The sequence below is a fragment of the Canis lupus genome, chromosome 5 (assembly GCF_003254725.2).
Source record: "Canis lupus dingo isolate Sandy chromosome 5, ASM325472v2, whole genome shotgun sequence".
Classification (NCBI taxonomy): domain Eukaryota; kingdom Metazoa; phylum Chordata; class Mammalia; order Carnivora; family Canidae; genus Canis; species Canis lupus.
Window position 1 is genome coordinate 13,174,886 of NC_064247.1, and position 23,207 is coordinate 13,198,092.

The window sequence follows — 23,207 nt, forward strand, 5'->3', positions numbered from 1 at the left end:
GCTATCTTGATCTTAGGGCTTGGGCCTTCCCACATACCTCTATGATTACTATAAACTTGTTCTTTGGAGAATACAAATGTGAAGAGAGTCTCCTAAAAGACCCCACAAAAGCGATCCAAGCCAAGGTGCAAGGAGGTTGCTTAGAGGCCTGACACAAGGGGATGCGGGGTTGGGGGGTTCACCAGAAGATACAATGTCTTTCCTCTTCTGCTGTGTGATTTGGGCAAGTCGCTTAACTGCCCTAAATCTTTCTCATCTATAAAATGGAAATAAATGAACCCACTTACCCATAGCACAGCACTGCTGTTGATAATAATCAACTGAGATCATGTTATGATGGCTTCTGATGAGCCCAAAGGAGCCATGGGAAGGGAAGACAATAGTCCCATATTGTCTGTCTGGTGGAAATGCAGTTGACCAAAAGTCAGGAGATCTGATGTCAAGTTCCATCGTGCCCTTGCCGTGTGCCTTGGGAGGTCAATTTTGCTACTATAATATAAGGGTGGTCTTCCTTCCCTTCTCTACTGACTGGGATGATCTGAGGCAATCACAGATGTGACAAAAGTTTAAAGACCTATCCAAATGCAAGCTCTTTTTTTTTAAGTTCCAGATCCTTGTTCTCTGGGACCATCCAAAGTTGAACATACCATAACCAGTGATTCATTATTTTTGACTTCAGGGGTCAGGGTTTGAAGTTGAAATTCTCATTAAGAAGGACGCATATGATAATATATTAGCATCTTCTTGCGTGCACAGAACTGAGTTTGACCTACTGGCAGAAAAAAAAAAAAAAAGACAGTCAGGTGTGAGGCACTTATGACTAGGGACCTTCGGAATTAATGGAAATTGAGTTATAGTTTCAGACTCTACAGTACAGGGCTGTACTTGACTGAAGGTCAGTTAAAAGGTATGGAACGTAAGCTCCTACAGTAAACACCCCTGGCATGAAGGAGATAAACATTTATTGAATTTAAACCTAATATCTCCAATCATAAAAGTTTATTTTACATGGGAGACTGGTCACGAGTAAGGACTCAGTTGAGTGCCTGAGGGGGTGATCCGGGGAACACAGAGCATTGCTGAAGATCTTTCTCTTTGCCAACATATTCTTCTAACAAAATATATGCTTACATGCAGAATGCTGTGAAAATTCAGGATCAAACAACAACAATGGCAAAAATAAGAGATCAGAAACAAGTCCTGGAAAAACTGGGAAGACCTCCTATCAAAGGAACGTCTCTGCCGGGGCTTATTAAGCCACAACCCAGTTGGTCTAAGGCAATGTTTTGGTTCAATTGTGGCTGCTCCCCATTAGTGGGTTCTGAAATCAATTTAGTAGGTGAATACCTATACACTAAAACTGAAACCTAAATCCAGACTAGGTCAGGGTGGACTGCACATGGCCAGGTGACCACTGTTTCAGAAGTTTTGGTTTCAATTATGTAGAGGCAGGTGTCAGTGTGTGTCTGGAATTGCAACCATGTGCAAGTCATGCTTCAAAAGTATCAAAGTGTCTGCTGGTGCAAGAGATGTGGACACCTTGTCTGTTCACTATAATCAGCCCCTCACAGAGCTCCTGGAACACAGTTGATGCTCAATAAATACATTTTTTGGCCTCAATAAGTTCCTAGTCCTCATCACATAGAACTTGAGGACTAACTATAAGAAAATTATACAAGCTAACACTTTTGAACATTTACTGCATGACACTGGACTAAATGCTTTATGCTCATCACCTTAGTTAATCTTCCTACCTCCCCTACTAGGGAGGTACCACTATCATCCCCATTTGACAGACTTGAAAACTGAGACTCAAGAAGGGTAAGCTTCTAGCACAAAGTTCCATAGTGAGTGCAATTCAAATCCAGGCAGGTATACCACCCCCAAGATATTAATTCTCCTGGGCTATGGATGTGTAAATGCCTAGTACACATGCAGATTGTAATTCTTCATCCATTGGTATTTGTCACCAGGTTCTTGTCTGAGAGTCCACATCCCTGAAGTCAGCCTCTGCTTTTCCCCGTCTTTGATTGTGACTTCTGTACTTAGGAAATATTTATTTATTTACTTATTTGCTTATTTATTTTAAAGACTTATGTATTGATTTTAGAGAAAGCATGAGCAGGAGAGTCAGAAGGAGTGAGGAAGAGAGAATCTCAAGCAGACTCCACACTGAGCACGGAGCACGATGTGGGGCTCAATCCCAGAGCCTCGAGATGACGACCTGAGCCGAAACCAAGAGTTAGATGCTTAACTGACTGCACCAGAAGAGGATATTTAAATAAAGTTTGAAGAAGAGAACAGTGGGGAAAAGTGGAAAAAGTAAAGAAAGCTTCAGGAATTCCAGCTTCCCAATCTGGCTTGACCATCCACCAACTCTGGTCTCAGAGTTGCACACCAGACCACCAGCTCTGGGAGGCCCTTGCTTGGGTGGGACACACTCCCCCACCACGTGGGGGATGCCCACCCCCTCTGACTCAGTTAAGTCCCCATCACAATGACTCACGCAGAGGGCCCTAGACTTCTCCTTTGCAGCATACATCACACTTGTACTCATATAATTCTTTCAGTTATTATTTGTTTCAAACCCGTCTTCCCCACTAGACAGTACACTCATGAATGATGAGGCTCTGTCTTGCGCCCTATCATATCCCTAAGGCCTAGCACAGAATCACTGCTTAAACAGTTGGTGATTGAATTAGTAAATTCCGCTATGTAGCCCCAGGTCCCAGGACACTGCCTGGCCTATAATGTATAACGGGTGCTCGATAAATATCTGCCTAATTACCTTATGAAATTCCTTTGGGCAAGTCACTTCTGTTTTAGTCTTCAGTTATCTCACCTATAGAAGAAGGGTGTCGTCTAGTCCTCACCAGCTCTAAACTGAATTCCTAAAAATGCTGGGTGTGTTTATAATGTGATATCATTTTTCCAAGTGCCTTGGGGGCAAAGTGAGGGAGAGACAGGCCCAAGCAGGACAACACAGAAGCCCTGGAAGCTCAGCTACACAGGCAGGAAAATAAAGCACCATGAAGGTAGCCACCAAGAAGGGGGTGTGAGGAAGGGCCCTCTCCGTCCTGCCATGAAATAGCTCTCTATGGTAGAGGCCTGGCATTCCCCCAGTAGAACCTGGTCTTGGAGCTGAGACACTGTGTTTCGTTAACATGAAAATAAACTGGCAGTGTCCATGGTGGACACCAGTGGCCAAGGGATGGCTGGTTTGATGTGAAGGAAGAGGGTACTACTCTTCTACTCAGACCACACCTGAGATGCCGCATGTTGTTTCAAGCGCTGCTCTTTAAATGAAGAACAAAGGTAACAAGCGTATTCCAAGGGGACTGACCAGGAAGGTAAAGAGACTGAAATCATACTATATAAGGAAGAAGGAAAGGCAGCCACCAGAACGATAGACCCAAGAAACAGAAATAAAGACAAAAGAAAGAATTTTGCCCAATAGACAGCAAACCTTTCTCACAATGAGAGCTTTCTACTTCCTATGGGTAGTGGGTTCCTCGACCCAGGAGGCCTTCAGGCACAGACTCTACTTCTTGCGAATACATTTGCAAGACTCCAAACATCTGATGAGAGCACTGCTCTACGGGACCTTTATTATTCCTTATGGCCCTCAGATTTAGGATCTAGATTCCACTTCTGTATCAGGGGAACTAGGAGGAAGGCCAGGGCATCAAGGAGTAGATGAGGCCCACGGACATTATAAGAAAAGAAGAGAGTCGGAGTACGGGGTAGTGAATGCAGAGAGAACAGGCCATGGCAGGACAAGGTGAGCAACTCCTAAGCACACTGGTCCCTGGTCTTCTCTCCTCGCTGAATCTCATTACAGTCATTTCTCATTATTTGCAGTAATTATGTTCAATAAACTTGCCATAAATACTGAATTAGAGGATACCAAGCTGCTGCTCCTAGGGGATAGGATCAGGTTTCTAGGAGCTTCTATTACACACCCTTTTCGTCAACCGATCAACACACAACCTCGTTTTGTGTGTGTTTCTGCTTCATGACACCTCACATAAAAGATATTGTCGATTCATTAATATCGAACAATAGACTGCAATTCATGCCTGAATGATGTTTTCTGAACACCTGTATTTTTGTCCATAGGGCCCATCACAGCTCTCTTGCACTTAGGTTCATGACACAGCACATCAGTGCTCAGGTCCGGGGTCATTTTAAACATCAAAGTCACCAAGCAAAAACACACCGGTATGAAAGGCATGACACCATGTAGACCGCAAAAAAGGACACATGTATACAGTCTGAGGGCTGGACGAAGGCAGATGCTGCCCTTTCCAGGTCAGCTGGGACCCTGCCCATCCGCTGACTCCCATTTTTCACTCTTCTGTGCACCTCCTAAGCAGCACCGTGAGTACCGTTTCTGGGACACTCAGGTAGATTTTAGAGGGTGGGAGGATTTGCAAAAACAGAATCCACAAAAAAATGAGGAGTCGGCTGCACCTCTGCGTGTGTTCAGATGTTTGGCTTTTGCCAAGATGTGCCCGGACCTCCATCCCAAATCCCCGACCTCCAGGATCTGAAGTGGCGTTTGGCCCGGCCCTCGGCACCCCTGCTCCAAAGAGAACAAACCCACAGCGGCTATTTTCTGGGACTCCAGTGACAGATGAATACTGTCCAGGGCAGGAGCGGAGCTCAGTGCGCTGCAGGCAGCTCTGATTAAACATACCGCCCTCCAAAGACACGCTCGGAGACCTAATAGGCTCTCTCACCAGCTCAGGCCTTCAGAAGTGAAGTTGCCCTGCGCAGGGCAGCGAGGGTGCCCGGACTGCCTTTTGTTCTCGTGTTTTTTGTTTCTCATTTTGCACAGAAGTACTTTGTGAGTTGAATGATTGCCTTTAACTCTATCACTCCCTCCTTTTCACCTGTGTGGTCAGTAATCTCACAGACCCTCTTCCAAACCTCTAGGGGCGGTGGTGGGGATGACCAGGTTGGCCTGGCACAAACTGGCACCGGCCCAGTGCACAGCAGAGCCTGTAAATATGAAGACCCAGCCGCACGTCCTTCTCATGCCTCCAGAAGGTAGAAGGTCTTTCAAATTAGCTGCCGAAGAGAGAATCTATCAGAGAGCCCAGGCATGCTTGAGATTTTTCATCTTCCGAGGAAATTACTGCCAATGAACACGCCACAGTTGGGGCATGGAGAGCGCTTGGCTTCATTTGTTAAACTCGCCAGGTGGAGAAGTGTCTTGGGAAAGCAGTTGTACTAATAACACACAACTTTGAGCTCTGAGCGGCAGATGCCAATTGAGCTAATGGTTCTAATGAAGTGTCTGGGCTTGAAGGACGCTGGTTGCTCCCTGTGTTTCAGGACTCAGTAGAATGCTGAGCTCCCAGGGAAGGGCTGAGAATGGCCCATTGTTGCGCCTACGGGGAGGCAGGCCCACAGGGAGGTGGTGTGTGGCTGGGCCTCACTCTAGTCTGGGCAGATGGGGAGTTTCTAGCTTGGGGGTGTCCGCAGCTCTTGTCCAAGCGGTGCTATGTTAGGTAAGCCCTGGATGTTCTGTAGATCGTCCCAGAAATGGAGCCACCACCTCTGGCTCTTGTCTTCATCCCACCCAGAGCCACTGCCAGGCGGCACAGGTGATGCCGCCACATTAAGGAGCAGAGGGAGGGCAGATGTGAGGGAAGGAGAGAAGAAGAGGAAGAGAGGAGGGGAGGGCCAAGGGGAGCCCATCCTGAAGCAGAGAGAGGCTGGATGGCGAAGCTTACGTCCCTCAAGCAGGGGCCGGCCTTCGCGGCGTTTCTGCAGGGCTCTGGGCTTGCAGCAGGAGCGATGCGAGCACATGGCTCAGCCCTGCTTTGTCCTTCTCTCTGCCCTGAGCCAGGTTACGAGCAAGACTCCAGGAACGCTGCACACGAAGGCAGAGGGACATTACACAGACGTCTCCAGGAGCGAGGACGGGACTCCACTTTGCACCGTGGAGTAGAGTCCTCTACGCACACCTACAAACAGCCTTTCATTTTGTTCTCACGATAATCTTATAAAGTCCGTGACGCAGATATCATAGGACCACCAGCCCTATGTTCCAGGGGAGCCACTGAGGACCAGCGCGCTAGGGCCCCTCCCCGGCCCCCCGCCCCCCGCCTGCCCTCGCTGCCCACACCTCTGGTCTGTGGCGTGCCCATCTCTAGAGCTGATGACGCCGGCTGCTTCGTGAGACCAAATTAGCAGCTCAGCCTCTTCCAGCTCTCCCAGGCATGGGCTGGCTGAAGAGGCGCCGCAGAGTCACTCGCTCCTGGCAAACTTCCCCGGGGCTGGGCTCCGGCAGGATGCGTGATGGGGCACATTACAAGAAATATATTTAAAATGCAGCACTTTGAAACCCCGCTCCTCTGCCCAAAAGCAGCCCCCCGTCTGAAAACTTAAGTAGCTCTAATTTGTTTGCCGGCTGATGTGTGAATCAGCTTCTACAGTCAGTGAATTTCCCATCAAAGCTGATAAGCAGGAAGAGCCAGGGCTCTGGGACAAAGAACCAGATGTACGTGGGCCGGGGAGCCCGGAGGAGAGAGGGTCCTGGAGGTCACACCCTTCCCAAGCCAGCTGTCTGCCATCCAGGGGTGGCCAGGACAGCCCGATGCCCTCCCAGGAGGAGGGACTCAATTAACTACAGAGGTGCCGCCCTGGGGGAATGGAGGGACACGCATGGTGACTGCAGGGGCTGTCCAGGTCACACTTTCAAATTCCAGTTGCCACCGGAGAGGCTTGTCATATGAACTTTAGAGAGCTCTCGTGACAAACTCCTGGGTCCCCAGGGCTCTGGCGTCCCTACTGGATGTGATGAGCTCCTTGGGGCTGGAATGGCACGTCCCTTCCTCCAGGCCTGTGCTGGGCCCCGCTCTCGGCAGGGGGAGGGCTGGGTCTGGACTCATGGATCACGGTCAGGGAGCACGTCCGTCAGTAGAGGCAGAGCGGCTGAGCGGCCTGGGAGCAGGGCACCCGCAAAGGTTAAGTGGGGCCCAGCATGTGCGGCCTCGCTGGGGAGCTGCCCTTTCACTCTGGGAGCAAACAGGGCCACCGAGGGGTCTGATTCTTTGGTGGGAAAGCTGGACCCGACAGCCCTTCGGGTCTCCTCCAGCTCGAAGAATTCATGACATTCTAGAAGACGCCAACTATTTCAAACCTCATGCCAATTCCCCTTCTCCTGGCTCCTTAATTAAAAGGAAGACATAAGTGACTTCTCAGTAACCTTCAAAGCAGCCCCCCCCATCCTCTCCCCAAGAACTGCTGCTCCAGAATTTCCTCATCAAAGGCAAAGTGCTCGCTGGCTCGTGGGGAATGGCCCGCCGAGCAGCCTCCCCAGACAGCCCCCTCTCGTCAGCTCTGTCCCCCAGCCAGGGAGCTGGCACTCGAGGCTGCGGATTTCCAGCAATCAAACCCCCGCTCCAGCGCTCTGAGCCAGGCTCCGCAAAGGCAGCTTCAAAGGATCTGCATATTTATGGTAAACTCCTTCCTCAAATTGAAAATGTATTAGACAGTAGCAATCATGACACTCTTAGAGCAGCTTCCCCCACTGGCAACCTGTCTGAGCCTTAATGGCTCTTCTCGTTAGCGCAGATGGGACCTGCACTGCCACAGAGGCTCATGATGAAGGGGCCGGGCAAAAGGGCACAGACGCCGGGCAGGGCCTCTCTATGGAGGGGGACCCCTCCTCACTGTTCCCCCAATGCCACCTGCAGGCAATGGCAGCACAGATTCTCCTCTGACAGGGTCTTTCCAGGGTTTTCTGTTGTTCTTTGTTTGCTTTTGAAGTGGGGTAAAAGGGTCTGGAGGTGGGGACACGAGGGGATCCCACCAGCAGGTCTGCTAAAATTGCCATCAAAGCAACAGAAGAGGTTTCCTAGTGCTCCCAGCTGCAGAGAGCCATGATAAGAAATGTAGCTGGCTGCCTTTGCACTACTCGGGGGGTGCTGCCAAAGCAGACTCTGCCATCATAAACACCGGATGATCCTGCAAAGGGGGCAGGCATGCTTGTGTGTGCGCTTCTCAGAGAAGATGGCAGGAGAGGAAATTCAAGACAGGCGGCCTGTCCTCCCAGCAACTGGTGGGACCGGCAGGAACTCAGGAAGTTGGAGCTGGATTCCCTGAACCTTCTGGAGGACAGGGGACCCCTGAGTTCTTGGTTTGCGAGGGTGACTCACAATAGCCATCTGGCTCATCCCCCTGCCTCGTTAGAGCTACACTCAAGTCATTCCAGAGAACCAGCCCCTTGAAAAGCTGAGTTTATATCAGCTTTGGAAAACGAAACATGGCCATCAGTTCTCAAGGCTTTTTACTCGCCCACTCTTGGCCAGATCTGCAAATCTCTCCATCTCCATAGGAACAGACTTAAGTACATAAGTGGTCCAAGGGAGGGGTGGCTTAGGGATGGTTTATATGAAAAGTTCACGTGAAAAGAACCCTGCACATTTTAGGAGGGGGGAGGGTGGCGGCAAGTGGAATGGTTAATTGATCTCAAGGTCCAGAGTTCTGAATGAATCAAAGATTCGAAAGCTAATTCCAGTAAGCACACTAATTCGGGGAATGGAAATTTAGTGTTTGTGAGGATGGTGCTCTTAGCTCTATACTGTTTCGCCCCATCTGGAGTGTGGTCCTCAATTTTGGCTTCATGTCTTAATAGAGACCTAGAAACCTAAAAAGCATCAGTGGTGTGAGATTTGGAGGCCATATCACGTTGAGAACAGCTATGGTCTGCTGTTTGCGGAAGGAAAGACAATCAGAGGGTCACTACGATAGTGCTGACTGCAATTTTTGCCTTTTCCCAAAGATTGTGAGCTCATGAAGGGACCATGACACAGAGCAGGCGCTCAACAGTGTTATGCTAAATTTCAGGAAGAAGTGAATGAATGAAGAGAAATCAAACTATTTTCAAATATATGAAGAGTTGTTAAAAAAAAAAAAAAAAAAGACAAAGTGGGCTATTCCAGCTGCTTCAGAGGGCAGAATTAGGAGGCAGGTTTTGACCCTCTCCCTGGAAGATGTGGGCATATGGCATGTGTCCTTTGGGAAGCAGTATACTTCCCAGCCCAGTATAGGCTCAAGGAGAGGCTGGGTGGCTGCTTCTCTCAGGGGCACTATGGAAAACACTCTTGCATTGGGACGGAAGATTAGACTAGAGGCCTTGGAGGTCTCCCCCAATACATTCTAGGGCCAAGCTACAGAGTAGAAAGAGCATGGGCTTTGAAGATAGCCAGATGTGGACTCAGTTAAGTCTGGAACTTACTAGCTGTGTGGATGTGGACACATTACTTTGCCTCTCTCTGCCTCAGTTTCTTTACCTGCAAGATGGAGAGAGCAGCCTTTATGTATGGCTGATAGAAGATGAGAAATTTTAAATATCTATGTATGCTACTCGGCAAGGGGCATCATGGAGGAGAACTATTATCATCATTATGTCAATAGAGCTGGCGTTATACCTAAACACAGGCCAGCAGAAGAGAGTGCCTTGCAAATCTAATTTCATTAATCCTTGCGTTTAACAATGCCAAACGTTGAGGGGTTACCATCTTCATCACACAAAGAAAATTGAGGTACCCTTATTGTGATGCACAGTGATCCAACAGGAAAGGTGAGAGCTGCATCTTTAGCTAGGGATGTCAAGCCCCCATGCCTCAGGCCTCCTTCTCCCCCAAAGGCTTAATTAGAGCTAGTTAAGCCATTTCCAATCTTCAGATAAAAGGTGTGCTCATCCTGTTACGGCCCTAACAAAGTCACTTGGGGGCTGCTCAGAATCTCTGATCTATTTAGACTAAGTTAAATGAAGGAAATGAAGGGCCCTCTAATGTTGTGCTTCTTTTTTTTCCCTTCTCTTTCAGATCTGATTGATCCCAAATGAAGAAGGGAGATTATATTATTCCAATGCAATCCAGGCCATCTTCTGGGAAATAAGAAGGGAGAAGATGGGATGGAGAAGGGAGAGCTCACACGGGCGGAACTGGAGGAAGAACTTAGGGAACCCAGAAGCAACACCATTGACTTCTATGCCCATATATAAGCAATTGGGAGATGGTCCAGGTTCAGAAATGTCATGTACAGGACACTCTAGAGAACATTTCCCCATAAAAGTCTCCAGGGGAAGCTTCACAGAATTCCAAGATGGAAAACCCTCTCCAAACAGAATCAAAACAGTAATTTTTTTAATGGTGAAAAATAACCCCGAGTTCTGAAAGACTATTTTTATAATGGTAATAATCCCTTAATCAGCCACCAGCAGGGAATACAGCATTTGGTTCAGACATTTTACCAATTACAACCCACTGGGTCCCTGTGTGGTGCTTTCTAAATAATCAAAACCAGCTCTTAATAGCCACTTGCCCAGACAGGAAGAGAAAGAATAAAACCAAATCCAAATGAGAAGACACCATTACTAAAGAAAGCTCAGCCCAGCAGGTCACTGGGAACAGGTAGCAGCAAAGCAACAGACCTGGGTAAAGTGTTTTGATTTGGGAGTTTAGGGATTCCAGGAAAGTGAGTGGAAGCCAAGAGCCTCGGGAGGCCCAAGAGCATGGGCTCTGGAGTTGGACAAGCCTGAGTATAAATTTTAGCTCTGCCCAAAGTCCTTGCTAATAGTGAACTTGGGTCAAGTTCCTTATCCTCCTTGATTCCCAGCTTTCCTATTTGTGATGTGGGAGACTATCCACCTTCCAGGGCCATCCCCCAGATCAGAAGTGATCTGTACGAAGTGCCCATGTGGTGTCTGATTCACAAGAGGTACTCAAGAGATGTCATTTCCTGTTCCTGGTCATTCCCCCTTCTCTTGCCAGACCACCTTGGATGGCATTGGAAGAATATTAGAGCAGAGATACTGACTTTCCTCCCACCCTGGAAAAGAAGTCCAATTAATTATCACTCCCCAAACCACTTCATCCTGTAATAATCAGGGGAAGGACACCTGTCGAGAGGCAAAGATTCGGCTGGTGATTGAGATGGGACCTGGGGACCAGAGCTGCAAGGCTACATCTGTGCTCACGATATAACTTGCACAGTATTCACTGGTATTCACAGAACCTGAGTGAGACAGCAAAGTAGCAGGACAGTCACCAGATTTGTTGAAGAAAAATGGGTAATAAAGAGGATTATTGCAATCCACTCTAAAAATCCAATCAAGAATGTGTGTCCCTGGAGAAAAAGGAACCCTCTTGCGCTGTTGGTGGGAAAGCAAACTGGTGCAGCCATTCAGGAAAACAGTATGGAGTTTCCTCAAAAAGTTAAAAATAGAACTACCCTATGATCCAATTATCACACTACTGGTATTTACCCAGAGAACACAAAAATGCTAATTTAAAGGGATACATGCACCCTCATGTTTATAGCAGCATTATTTACAATAGCCAAGATATGGAAGCAGCCTTAGTTTCCATCCATTAATGAATGAATAAAGATGTGGTAGACGCGTGCGTGCACACACACACACACATTCACACACCTGGAATATTACTCAGCAATAAAAAAAAGAATGAATGCTTGCCATTTGCAATAACAGGATGGACCTACAGAAGATGATGCTGAGTGAAATCCATCAGAGAAAGACAACTACCATGTGATTTAATGCATATCGTATTTAATATGGAATTTAAGAAATAAAACAAACGAGCAGAGGGGGAAAAAAGGAGATAGAGAGGGGCGAACCAAGAAACAGATTCTTAACAAACTGAAGGTTACCAAAGGGGAGGGGGTGGGGAGAGGAATGAAACAGGTGACGGGGATTAAGGAGCACCTCGTCATTATGAGCACTCGGTGATGTACGGAAGTGTTGAATCACTGTATTGTACACCTGAAACTACACCTGAAACTATTGTATGTTAACCAACTGGTATTAAAATAAAAACTTAGAAAAATGTGTGTTCCTTAGAGCAGCCGAAGGTCAATATCACCATCCTCTTTGATGGTCTCATGGGCTCAAAAGGATGAGGGTGAACTATGGGGAGGTCAAGAGGAAATTCTATGCGCTATTTGTCAAGGCATAGCTTGTGTCCCCCCTGCACGGGGGGTCCATCTGGGTGCTAGTCAAAAATATGCAGATTCCTGGAAGGCACCCAGTTTTGCTGACTCAGAATTTATAGCTATGGGGCCTGGGAATATAGCTGCAACAAGCACCATTGGGCATTCCTGTGCACATGTAGGTTTGTGATGCCCTACCTATACCAACAATGTGTGCTTCTGGGGAAGGATCAGTAGCTGCCATTTAGGACACCCCAGAGCAGAGTCCCCTGCTGGGCTGGGCTGGAGGCTGGCGATGCTGTTTCTTAATGACCGGGGCAATCCTGCAGCCTGGCAGCGGGGAAAAGCCAGCCTGAGTGGTGGCTGCTGGAGAAAGAGTTAAGGGGAAGAGGTACTTTGAGCAAAATTAGCAGTCATTCAAGCAGAGGGTGGGGTCAGGGCCACCAGCCAACTCTGCCACTGCAGGTGTTGCTTGATGGAAGGGGCTGGAAGGGGGCTCTTTCCGGGGGAGCACTCCAAAAGCAGGCCTGAGGTCCAATGAGGGGTTTTTCAGCACCTGGGACTAGGCCTTCTGTGGAGTAAGTCTGAGGCTTGGCATGAGCATTATATTCTCCTAACTACTGCTTCCCCATCATTATTATCCCCACATACTTCATTTCCTTACCTTTTTTTTTTTAATTTTCCCTGTAACATTTACCACTACTGACACTATATTAGCTATGGATTTGTCTATATTTTGTCCCATGCTACAATATAGGCCCCAGAGAAGCACTTTGCCCATGTTTTAAAACCTGGAAGTTTTAAAACTTAGAAGAATGTCTGGAACATAGTAGGCACTTAACTGGTATTTACTGAAACCACAAATGAACATTCTGCACTTTATGTCCCATGAGCATAATGGGGCTCATGGAAAAGTCAGCCTGGAAATTTCCCTACAGGCTGAAGACTTCATTTGTTTAGGGATTTATGAGCCAGAGGGCATGATCTGAGCTTAATAACCCCAAAGTGCACTGATTATTTTGCTATGTCACCAGGGAATGTGCCTTTTGCAGGTTTGTTTCCTCTGTACCCAGCACAGTGCCTGACACACATACCCATACTCAAGACCGAGCACACGCTCATCAACTGGTGATATTCTTCCCCAGAGTTTCTGGCTACCTACCTAACCCTAGACTCTCTTCTTTATCTTGTTGTTTCCCAAGAAGGGTGACCTGGCCTCAAGGCCTAGCATAATCACAGTCCTCCTAAAAGGAGCTCCACTTGGCCCTGTGGAGCCTCTCAGATGTGGGGACAGAGTGACGGGATGTGGGTGTGGCAGGGCCTTGTCAGCATAGCCTAGGGTTTCACTGGGGTCACCCTGAGTGCTCGGTGATCACATCAGTTCCTGGGTCTTATCTGAGGTCTACTCCATTGGACTTTTGTACGGTAGAGTCTAAAAATCTACATTTTTAACAAATTTACCAAGGTGATTTTGATGTATGATTTGTCGGTCATAATAGTTAAGAACTTGAGCTTCAGAGTCTGAGGTGTTAGGTTCAAAACCAGCTGCCAATACTAACTGTTCAAAGCCTCCCTGAGCATTCATTTCCTCACTTAAAAAAATAGCGATTAATAAAAAGTACCTATCACCGACCGTTGACTAAGATGAGCAAATCTGAACTAAGATGAAACAAATAACCTGGATAGTCCTATTTTAAGAAACTGAATCTGTAATTTAAAAGTTCCTAAAAAAGAAATCCCCAGGCCCAGATCATTTCCCTGAAATATTTTACCAAACACTTAGAGAAGAATTAACAGCAGTCATATACAACTTTTTCCAGAAAAAATAAGAGAAAGGAATATTTCCTAATTCATTTTGTGAAGCCAGTATTACCCTGATACCTAAACCAGACAAAGGGAGTAAAAAAACAAAGCAAAAAACCCTCCAAGCCCACTGCAGACCAGTAGTTCACTCAGAACTTGGATGCTAAATCCTCAACAAAATATTAGCCAACCTAATCCAATGATGTCTAAAAATTATACACTATGTCCAAGTGGGATTTATTCCAGGTGTGTAAGGCTGGTTAAACATTTGAAAATCAATTAATGTAATCCGCCATATGATCAAGCTAAAGAAGGAAAATAATATGATTATATCTGTTGACCCAGACAAAGCACTTGACAAAATTCAACAACACCCACTTCATGGTAAAAAAAATTCTTGGGAAGTTAGAATGAGAAGGGAACACCCTCAGCTTGATAAAGAACATCTACAAAACACCTACAGCTAGCAGCATGTTTAAAGGCGAAAGGCTGAATGTGTCCCCCCTAAGATCAGAAACAACGTATCAATATTGAACATTGACATTCTGGCCATTGAACAAGGCAAGAAAAGGGAAAAAATGGTATCCAGATTGGGAAGGAAGAAATAAGACTGTCTCTATGCACAGATGACAGAAATAAAAATAAAATAAAGATAGGGACAGCCCAGGTGGCTCAGCGGTTTAGCGCTGCCTTCAGCCCAGGGCCTGATCCTGGAGTTCCAGGATCGAGTCCCACATCGGGCTCCCTGCGTGGAGCCTGCTTCTCCCTCTGCCTGTGTCTCTGCATCTCTCTCTCTCTGTCTCTCATGAATAAAGGATGGATGGAATAAAGGAATAAATAAATAAAATCTAAAAAAAATAAATAAATAAAATAAAGATAAATTGAAAGCACTCAGTCTGTAAAGTGAGATGGGAAAATGGTACACCCAACATGGTTAATGGCTGGTGGTAAGAGCTTAAGAAATACAAAGCTGCTCTCTGATGATGATGATGATGATGATGATGATGATGATGATGATAGAAGAAGAGGAAGAGAAAGATGAGGAAGAGAAGAAAGAACTTAATAACCTCCGGGAAAGGTGATTGTGCAGCCCCTTGAGAGGCACATTCCCTTGCTTAGCTACTCTGACAGCGGAAGCCCTCCAGTGTGTCTGCTTCCTGCTATAATTAGCACATTTCCTATTTCTCCGGCTCTTCTAAGGCAGGAGAAGGGCTCGCCTAAGAATAGGGGGTTGATTATCTGGGCAAAAGGGAGGTTGGGAGACCTGCTGGGATGCACCTGTCATGGCTCAGAATCCCTGTTTCCTCTGATGCCAGAGGATGGGGGGGGGGGGGAGTGAGAGAGAGAGAGTTCATGGAGGAGACGGGGGAAAAGATAGGGGGTTGGAAAGGCACTTCAGAGGATGGAGCCATCCTGAGCTGATGGGAGAAGACAGGTAGCTGACAGGAGAGGAGGGCTGTGTTCGGCATGGCGCAGGCTGGTCAGGAAAGAGCTGGCAGGAGAGAACTGGCCATCCACTCCAACACCAAAGGGACCCAGTTGGTTCCTTCCCCACACTCTCTGGAGTCTGACCCTGGTTCCAGGGTTAGGGCGGAATCCAAACTAGTGGGCACAGCCTGGGAATTCCCTCCTTATGTGACACCTTCTTGCCCCCCTGGCCCTACCGAGCATGACGGCCTGCCTCTCGGTCTTCCACTGGAGCTGTCCCTTGACCCACACTAGTGGACTGACCAGCAGGAAGCGGGGGAGGCCGGGGCATGCCAGGAGCGGTGCACAGGACGCAGCCTGTCGCTCCTGGGGATAGCTGAGAGCTGGGGCCACCCTGTGCACCAAGGAGAAATGGGATGAGAGGGCTGGGGACACAGAAAGGAACAAGGAGGAAAGATGTGCCACCACGGTGGCGGAGCCGGACTTACCTGCCGAAAACCATTCCTGGTGAACTGTAAGATTTTCAAGGCATAGTTGGACCTCTGGCCTTTGCTGTTGAATTCAATGTGGCCGGTGAGACCTTCCAATTCTACCTGTCCAAGAGAGAGCGACTTACAGCACCAAACAGGCCCCAGGTCCCACCTGGCTCCGAGCACCCCACACCAGTGCCGTTCAAGGATGCCCGAGAGACAGCAGGCCGTCAAGGTCCATCCTCCTGCCTGTCTCTCAGTCACGGGATCTCATAACCACGAGTGTGATGTCTCCGGGATGAATTCACACTTGGTTGGGGCCAGGGGAGGAGAAGGATGCCCCACACCCAGTGACCTCGCAGCCATGGCATGAACCAACACAATGCCAAGGTGGAAGCCTGAACTCAGATCCTCCCGTGTCCCTCCTCCAGGCTGTTGGCTGTAGATAGACTCTTTCCTCTTTGGGCAGCTGCTCACCCACCTTCAGGTCCGCAGGAAGTCAGGAGGACCTGACCCGAAATGCAAAACCCGAGCTACTCTGCACCAGGTGTCTTCTTGGTGGGCTAGAGATCCGTGTCCATCCCCCCAGAGGAGATGTGGCTGGGAAAGCCAGCACTAAGCCATGCCTCCCTGGTGGGGCTGTAGGGCTCAGGGAACACTGTGACCCACATGCACTGAATGGGGTCACCGCAGGTGGCTGTTCTATCTGGGACAGTGATACACCGAGGAGGCTTGGGGGTGCGGGGCCTTGAACAGAGCACCCCGTCCCTCCCCTGCAGGGCCCCGGCCACCCCTCACCATGCGCAGGTAGTTCATGAGGCTCGTGCCATGTTGCCAGATCTGGGCCGAGCCGCAGGACAGGGGCTTCACGCCGATCTCCTGGCTCCGGTTGAGCTCCTGTACCGCGGTCACCACAGCATAGACGGCATCAAACAGCAAGGCTGAGGACAGCTGGGAGAGGGCAGACGGTGGGCAGGAGGCCCAGAGCGAGGGAGGGTGGGAGGGATGGGTGGGAAGGGGGAGGGGAAGGGAAAGGAGGAAGAGAAGACGGGAGGAGGACGAGAGAAAAGAGAAAGGAATAAGGGTTCTTTTTTGGTGCCCATGGCCCACCGCCTCTCACTGGGCCAGCTCTGCTTCACTCAAGGGTCTAGGTGCTTGCCCAAGGCAGACAGTGGTGGCCAAGGCTTCTCTGGGATTGGACCATCCAGCTGTCCCTTTGGGCCCAAAATGATTTCAAGGATATCCTTTGCTCTCGTTGCTCCAGGTAGGTAGCGACTTCCAAAGCTCTCAGAAATCCCCAAGAAGGACACAGGGCTGCGTATCTCGGGAAGAAGGAAGGAGCCTGGAAGCTGCCTTTGGATTTGCCCATTCTACAACGCTCAACCAAAGGTCACTTCCTCCTAGAAGAGCCCATGATACTGGACATACCTACTATCAGTCTACTTCTTTGTACTACTCAGTGCGACCGGTACTTACGAAGTACATGGTGAGTTCAAAGCCTGAAGATGAGCAAGACCCTATTCCCACAATAGATTACAGTGGAATGGAGAGGGTGTTTGGGGACAAAGGACCCAAACAGGGGTAATGTGAAACTGAGTGAGGGCACAGGCAAAGGTCTGGGGGGGCGGGGTCCAAAGAGAAAGATCCTGTCTTGGTGATCAAGGAAACGTTTCTGGGAGCACCTGGGTGGCTCAGTCAATTAAGTGTCTGTCTTCAGCTCAGGTCATGATCTCAGAGTCCTGGGATCAGGCCTCCCTGCTCAGCGGGGAGCCTGCTTCTCCCTCCCCCTCTGCTGCTCTCCCTGCTTGTGCTCTCTGTTAAATAAATAAATAAAATCTTGAGAAAAAAAAAAGAAGAAGAAAATGTTTCTTGGAGGACCCAGCATGGGAACTGAGCACTGAAGGATTTTGGTAGAAACATCATTGGATCTGGGAGGGGAAGCGGCTGGGGAAGGGGAAAGACGCTTCAGAGGTGGAACTGCACATGCAAAGGGGTGGAGACTGTGGTGCAAGCTTGGCAGGGGGCAGGGGGCAGTAGGAGGGGAAGAAGCAACAAACTAGAAATGCAGGAGGGAGTCAGAGCCCCGGGAAGAAGCCAGTGTGGTTTGTTCATATTTTCATCTCCCTATTAAATTGCAAGCTCTTAGAGCAGGAGCACACAGGGCCGTCATCTCTATATGCTGCACAGTATCTAACTGGGACCTGCCATGTGGTAGGCCCCCCCAAGACATATTTTTAGAATTGAATTAAATTTGGGGTGTAATCTGCCCACCGAGGCTCAGCAGAGCACTACCCAATGAGTTAACTGGACGTGTGTGGCTTTGGGTAGGGGCAGGAAAACAGAAGATGCCTGCTCCAGGGAGTGTGTCATCTAAGGAGGCGGTGGCACTATGCAGTACACATAAAGCCCCTGACAAGAAAAACCTACTGAATGTAAATGAAAATAGGGTCAAACCATACAGGGGCCCTACGGGGAGGCCCTGTGGGAGCAGTGATGTTGGGGTCTGGAAGTCCACATGCCACCTCATCACAAAGCAAGTTCCTTCATAGAAGTAGGACATTCACCATTGGCAACTCAATACCGTCCCACCGGACGATGCCCCCACCCCCACCCCATGACTTCTTACAGCCTCCTCCTACCTGGCCAGGCCCTGGAAGACTGAGCCCTCCAAGGCAGGGGAGGTCATCTAGTTGGAATCTTTTTTTTTCAAGCTCTCAAGACAGAGTGTAAGCATCTTGAGACAGGAGGTGTCAGAAAAAGAGCTTGAAACCGGGAGGACTAAACCCAGAGTCTGGATCCTAGCCCTCACTCATGTGCTGAGTGATCCCGAGCACGCTGTGGAGCCTTGGAGAGAACAACGGTCCCCTGTAAACAGGTCTGTAACGTGCTCTGCAAACTGCACACCCCCTGGCTGCAGGCAGGTGTCAGCTCAGGAAGCAGGTGCTTCCAAGGCGACCTGGAGTAGCATGAGCAGGGAGCTCAAGGCAGGAGACAGGCTGGGAAGTGTGCTTATTCCCTCTGCAGCCCAGCTACCTGTTGGGCCAGGTGTCCTGTGGCAGCGACTTGGGGTGGGGTTGGGGGGCTGGTTCTGGATCTTCTTTCTAAAAGGCAGTTACAGGGGAGATAGCCCAAGAGAGTTTCCCGGCCCCAATCCGCGTTCCCTTGCAAAACTGCCAGCTCCAGTGTTGGTTCTTCCTCCTTCTTTCCCTCTGCCAATCCCTCTCCGGGTCCTCCTTTTCTTCCTTCCACCTGCTTCTTTTCTTTCCTCCCACATTTATTCAGTTCCTACCATGTGGCAGCACCACAGACCTCGACATGGCCCGATCTCCTCGGAGACATCACCGCAGGCAGAAGTCCGAAGGCCCTGGGCCTGTCCGTGCTGGGCCCTCTTCCTTTCACCTCCATCACCCCTCCTTTCTGTGCCCTGGTCCCAAAGCACCCAGGTGGGGACACTAAACGATGGGGACTAGGAGTAAGCTCTGCAGGGCGGCTCAGCCACACTGGCCAGCCGCCTCCCCGAGGCCCTCCCGCCCATCACCTTCTGCTCGCTCAGCTCCTTCTGCATTGATTCCAGGCTCACCTGCATGGCGCTCGATGCTTCTCGGCGAGCCTACAACTGTCCTTGTCCTCCGCACATAATTCATTTTCCCCTGCGCACATGTGGCTCCTTTATTAATGGACCTCTCACGTTTCCTTGCCAAAAGGACATATGGAAATGATCAATGCTATAGACTCTCCCTTTCCAGCTTAGACGAACGTTGACCTGAGGCGAGGGCTGGTTAGCGCTGCTGCCACCGGCCCCTCCATCCTTCCGTCTGGCTATCTAAAGCATACGGTGAACTAATTTCTGTCCCACCTTCTCCTTTGTCTCCCAGCTCATCTGTCCCTTCAGAGAGTCTCAAAATCTCTTGCCTTTTAGACTGCAAAGGATCCTAGAATTCAAGGAGTCCAACTCTCTTATTTTACCAATGGCGAAACCGAGGTTGGAAGAATTCACCTCCTGCCCAAAGTCACCGAGCAAGACAGAAGCCAGGCCAGGACCAGGAGCCCCAGGACCCTTGCTCCAGGCTGGTTTCCTCCTGTCTCTGCAGCACTGTCTTTCCATCCTCTTGAGAAGCTGGCGGTGAGTCACTGCTCTTGTCAGATTTATTCTTGGGCCCAGCCTCCCGGGACAACCTGGGCAATCTTCTAGACGTGGTCATCTTCCCAACAGCAGCCAGGAGCATGAGACTCTTGGGCCAGGGCTGGGGTCGGGGAAGGGTAGTGGGCAGGCCTCTCTCTTGTCCTGGGTTTGGCCATCACCCACCTTGCCTCTTGGTCTGCCTGGTTGGTTGTCCTCACGCTAGCCTCTCAGTCAAGAGAAATTTTATTGCAATGGGACATATAAGGGCAGGACAGAGGAGTGGTGTGAGGGGATCAACAGTTACCTACCTAGCACCTCTTCTCCCCTTCTTCCTCCCCAACAGAACCCCCATTTGGTTCGAGTATCCTCCATCCCCCAAGCAGCCATGTGCTTCAGGACTGGCTAACCCAGCCCCAGCTCTCAAGGGATCCTGAGTGGTCCAGGAGTCATCCCACCCTCCCAACAATATGGGATTCGGGAAAGGGCAAGCGGCGCCATTCTGACCAATGAGACATGAATGGAGACCACGAGTGAGGAGTCAGTTCTGAGAAAAGCTTCCTGTCTCTGAGAGAGGCAGTTCTTCCTCCTTCTCTCACCACCACTGCCACTGTTAGGACATGATGCCTGGACCTGCGGCAGCCAGCCTGGCTCCAGCCTGAGGGTAGAGCTGACACCAGGGGGAGCAGAGAGGAATGGAAACAAACCTCCGTCCAGAGTCTGCTCTCCTTCTCGACTTGCTGTGGCATGAGGTGACACGTTTCCCTTTTCTGCAGAAGGCAGTTTGATTTAAGATTTCCACTGCTGGAAGCTGAATGTGCCCTCATCAGTACGAAGGCCCTAGGGACCCCCTTCCTTCCAGGGCATGGCTGCCCCAGGCCCACTTAACCCCCTCTAGAGGCCTTTCTTCCCAGGAGGCTGTCTGTCAGTCCCGAGAGACCCCGGTCCCCGCAGACTGGCAGACGCTGCTCACCACGCCATTTCTCACACCCTCCCACCAGGCCCCAGGCTCCTTCCTGCCACACACTTGTTGTTCCCACTCGTCTGGGATGTGGTTTTCTTGGCTGATGTCCTCTTATTAGCAAATGATCCGGATGCCGGGAGAGCAGTGTGTGCCTGTTTGCAGTGTTCCTTGGCATCTCGTACTCTGGGACCTTCAAGATTCTTCTAGGCTTCTAATAATTACAGCCCAGAGAGGGACCCTGGGGGGCAGGGGTAGGTGGGAGGGACAGCCTCAAGGTTCCTGTCTCCTCTCCATCTGCACAGTGCCTTCGGTGATGGTCCCCAGGGAGCTCTGGGCTTCACGGGTCCTGTCTGTGGCTCAGCCTGGGCCCATCGTAGCCGAAACCTCCTAAGCCCCAAACACCATCCCCCCTAATTGGGCCTCCTCAGGGTCCTCCCTGCATAACCAGACTGCCCCTCTCTCGCAGGCTCCTGGCACCACGCCTGGGCCTCTCCCTTGGGTGCTCCAACTGCTTCTCTGAGCCCCAGCTGCCCACCCCCAAGCTCCTCCACCTTATCGGCCCCCAGATGCCAATCTCGGCTCAGCCAATTTCACCTCTGGCGGGAGAGCCTGTAATCTCTGCCTCGTCAACTGTTCATCTCACTGCAGATCTCCATCCCAAAGCCGCCTGCTGTTCTCTCCTACCTGCTTTCTCCTTCTGTTATCATTTACTAACTCAGCTCTGGCAAGCACTGGGGATTGCAGTTGGGGAAGAGCGGCTCTGATACCAAAACAGCGCTCCGTCTGCCTCTTGGGTCTGGCTGGAGCGTCCCCTCCGTCCCCGCTCCTTCTAGTCTTCCATCCCATCGCCCTTCCCTTCAGCACCTGCCTCTGTCTTCCTGTGGCTTCCGTGCCCCATCTGTGCGCACGCCTCTCTCGTCTCCGCTTCCCCTGTCCCTACATCTTCTAAATATTAAAACCCCCAAACGGCTCAATCCTTGTTTAAAATCCTCTCCTCTTTCTTGGCACCAAAATGTCGCTTGGCAAGGGACTCTCAATTCTCTTGTTTTTATATTTTCATTTGGTTCTTCATTGTTTTTTTTCTTTTGAGCTGTTTGTAAATTGTTTAGGGGAATGAAAGACTCTGTATAAATTAAGATGAATCAGTCTGAGTTAGTAGTGGAGTTATCCCCCCGCCACTGAAGGAAAAATAAGATATCTTCCAAACACACACCTGTAACCCTCATCTCCCCCGCCAGCCCCCACCCCAGATCACTGGATTCCCATTCTCTTGGATGCCCATTTGTCTCTGAATCTTTGTAGCTTAAACTCGCCCCCCCCCCCCAAATCAGACCAGGACAGGAGCCATTAAAATCTCATCGAATAGTCCGTACAATCTGGGTTTTATTCAATGAAATAAACACTTAATTACAAACATCTGTTTTAGCCTAAATTCTAATTACTTAACCTAGCCATCTGTAATTTTAATGATTTCCTACGATTTTTGTTCTTTGCAGTGTGATTAATGGGAGCGGCATGTGAAATAGCGGGTATGTGTCTCCATCCACAGCTTGCCCGCTTGCAGCTCGTGTGGTGTCAGGAGGGAAGCAGGGTAGAGGGGTGCAGCCCCAGCCTGGGTGGTGGCACTCAGCTTTCTCTCGAGGTTACTAACCCCTCAGCTCAGTGGCTCCCTCCCCATGTCCTCAGAGCAGCCCCCTTTCCAGCCCCCTGGGAAGGGAAGGATGGGGGGGGGGTGGCACACACACAATTTAGGAGGATGAGAAATGGGACAGGAGAAATGTCAAGAGCGTAGAAGGCACCTGGAGTGTAGAGGGGGAAGGAGAAGCAGAAGGAAGGCGAGGGAAAGGGAGAGGGAGGGGGAGGGAAGGGGACAAAGGGGAAAGAAAGGGAAAAGGGGAGGGAAGGAGTCATGAGGGGAGGGGAAGAGGGAAAGGGAGGAGTCAGGGGAGAAGACAGGTAGAGGAAGAGACTGGAATTGAGATAGAGGAGGGGCAGAGGGGAATGGCAGGGGTGGCAGGGGTCGGAGGAGAAGAGGTCCCTGCGGAGGAGCTGGCCGCAGTCTTTACGAAGCTGGATGGGGAGACAGACTGGCCCAGGCTTTCCTGGAACTGATTATTTCTCACCTTCCAGCTCCCCAGCAAATGACAGGGCTGGGCTGTTTGTACTGGAATTTCAACCCCTAACGAGACAGGAAGAGGCACCGCTTTTCAAAAGGCAGTTGCTAAGTGAGAAGCCCTGAGAAGGGTTTGTTGCTGTTTGAGGCTGTGCGCTTTCTTCCCATGTTCTTCCAGGTGGGAGCCTCCCCTTCCTCCTCCGAGGCCACAGAGCAGGGCTGCAAGGCTCTTGGCACTGAGTGGCAACTGGGGCTCTGATCTCACTCTTCTGTGCCTCGGTTTCCCCCCTTGCCCAAAAGGGGTGTGTGACCACGCTCATCTGCTACCGGGATGCATGA

At 49.9% G+C, this 23,207-nt stretch overlaps 1 protein-coding gene across 5 annotated transcripts in view; it reads right to left on the reverse strand.

The window, feature by feature from the left end:
• Positions 1-23,207, reverse strand: part of GRIK4 (glutamate ionotropic receptor kainate type subunit 4) — a 425,071-nt gene that overhangs the window by 88,477 nt on the left and 313,387 nt on the right. For all 5 annotated transcript variants that reach the window (XM_035716734.2, XM_025465200.3, XM_025465201.3 and 2 more), the window contains 2 exons: positions 16,470-16,622; positions 15,690-15,794 (listed from right to left, as the gene is read on the reverse strand). In XM_035716734.2, coding sequence (XP_035572627.1) covers positions 15,690-15,794; positions 16,470-16,622 — 258 coding nt within the window. The remainder of the gene's footprint in view (positions 1-15,689; positions 15,795-16,469; positions 16,623-23,207) is intronic.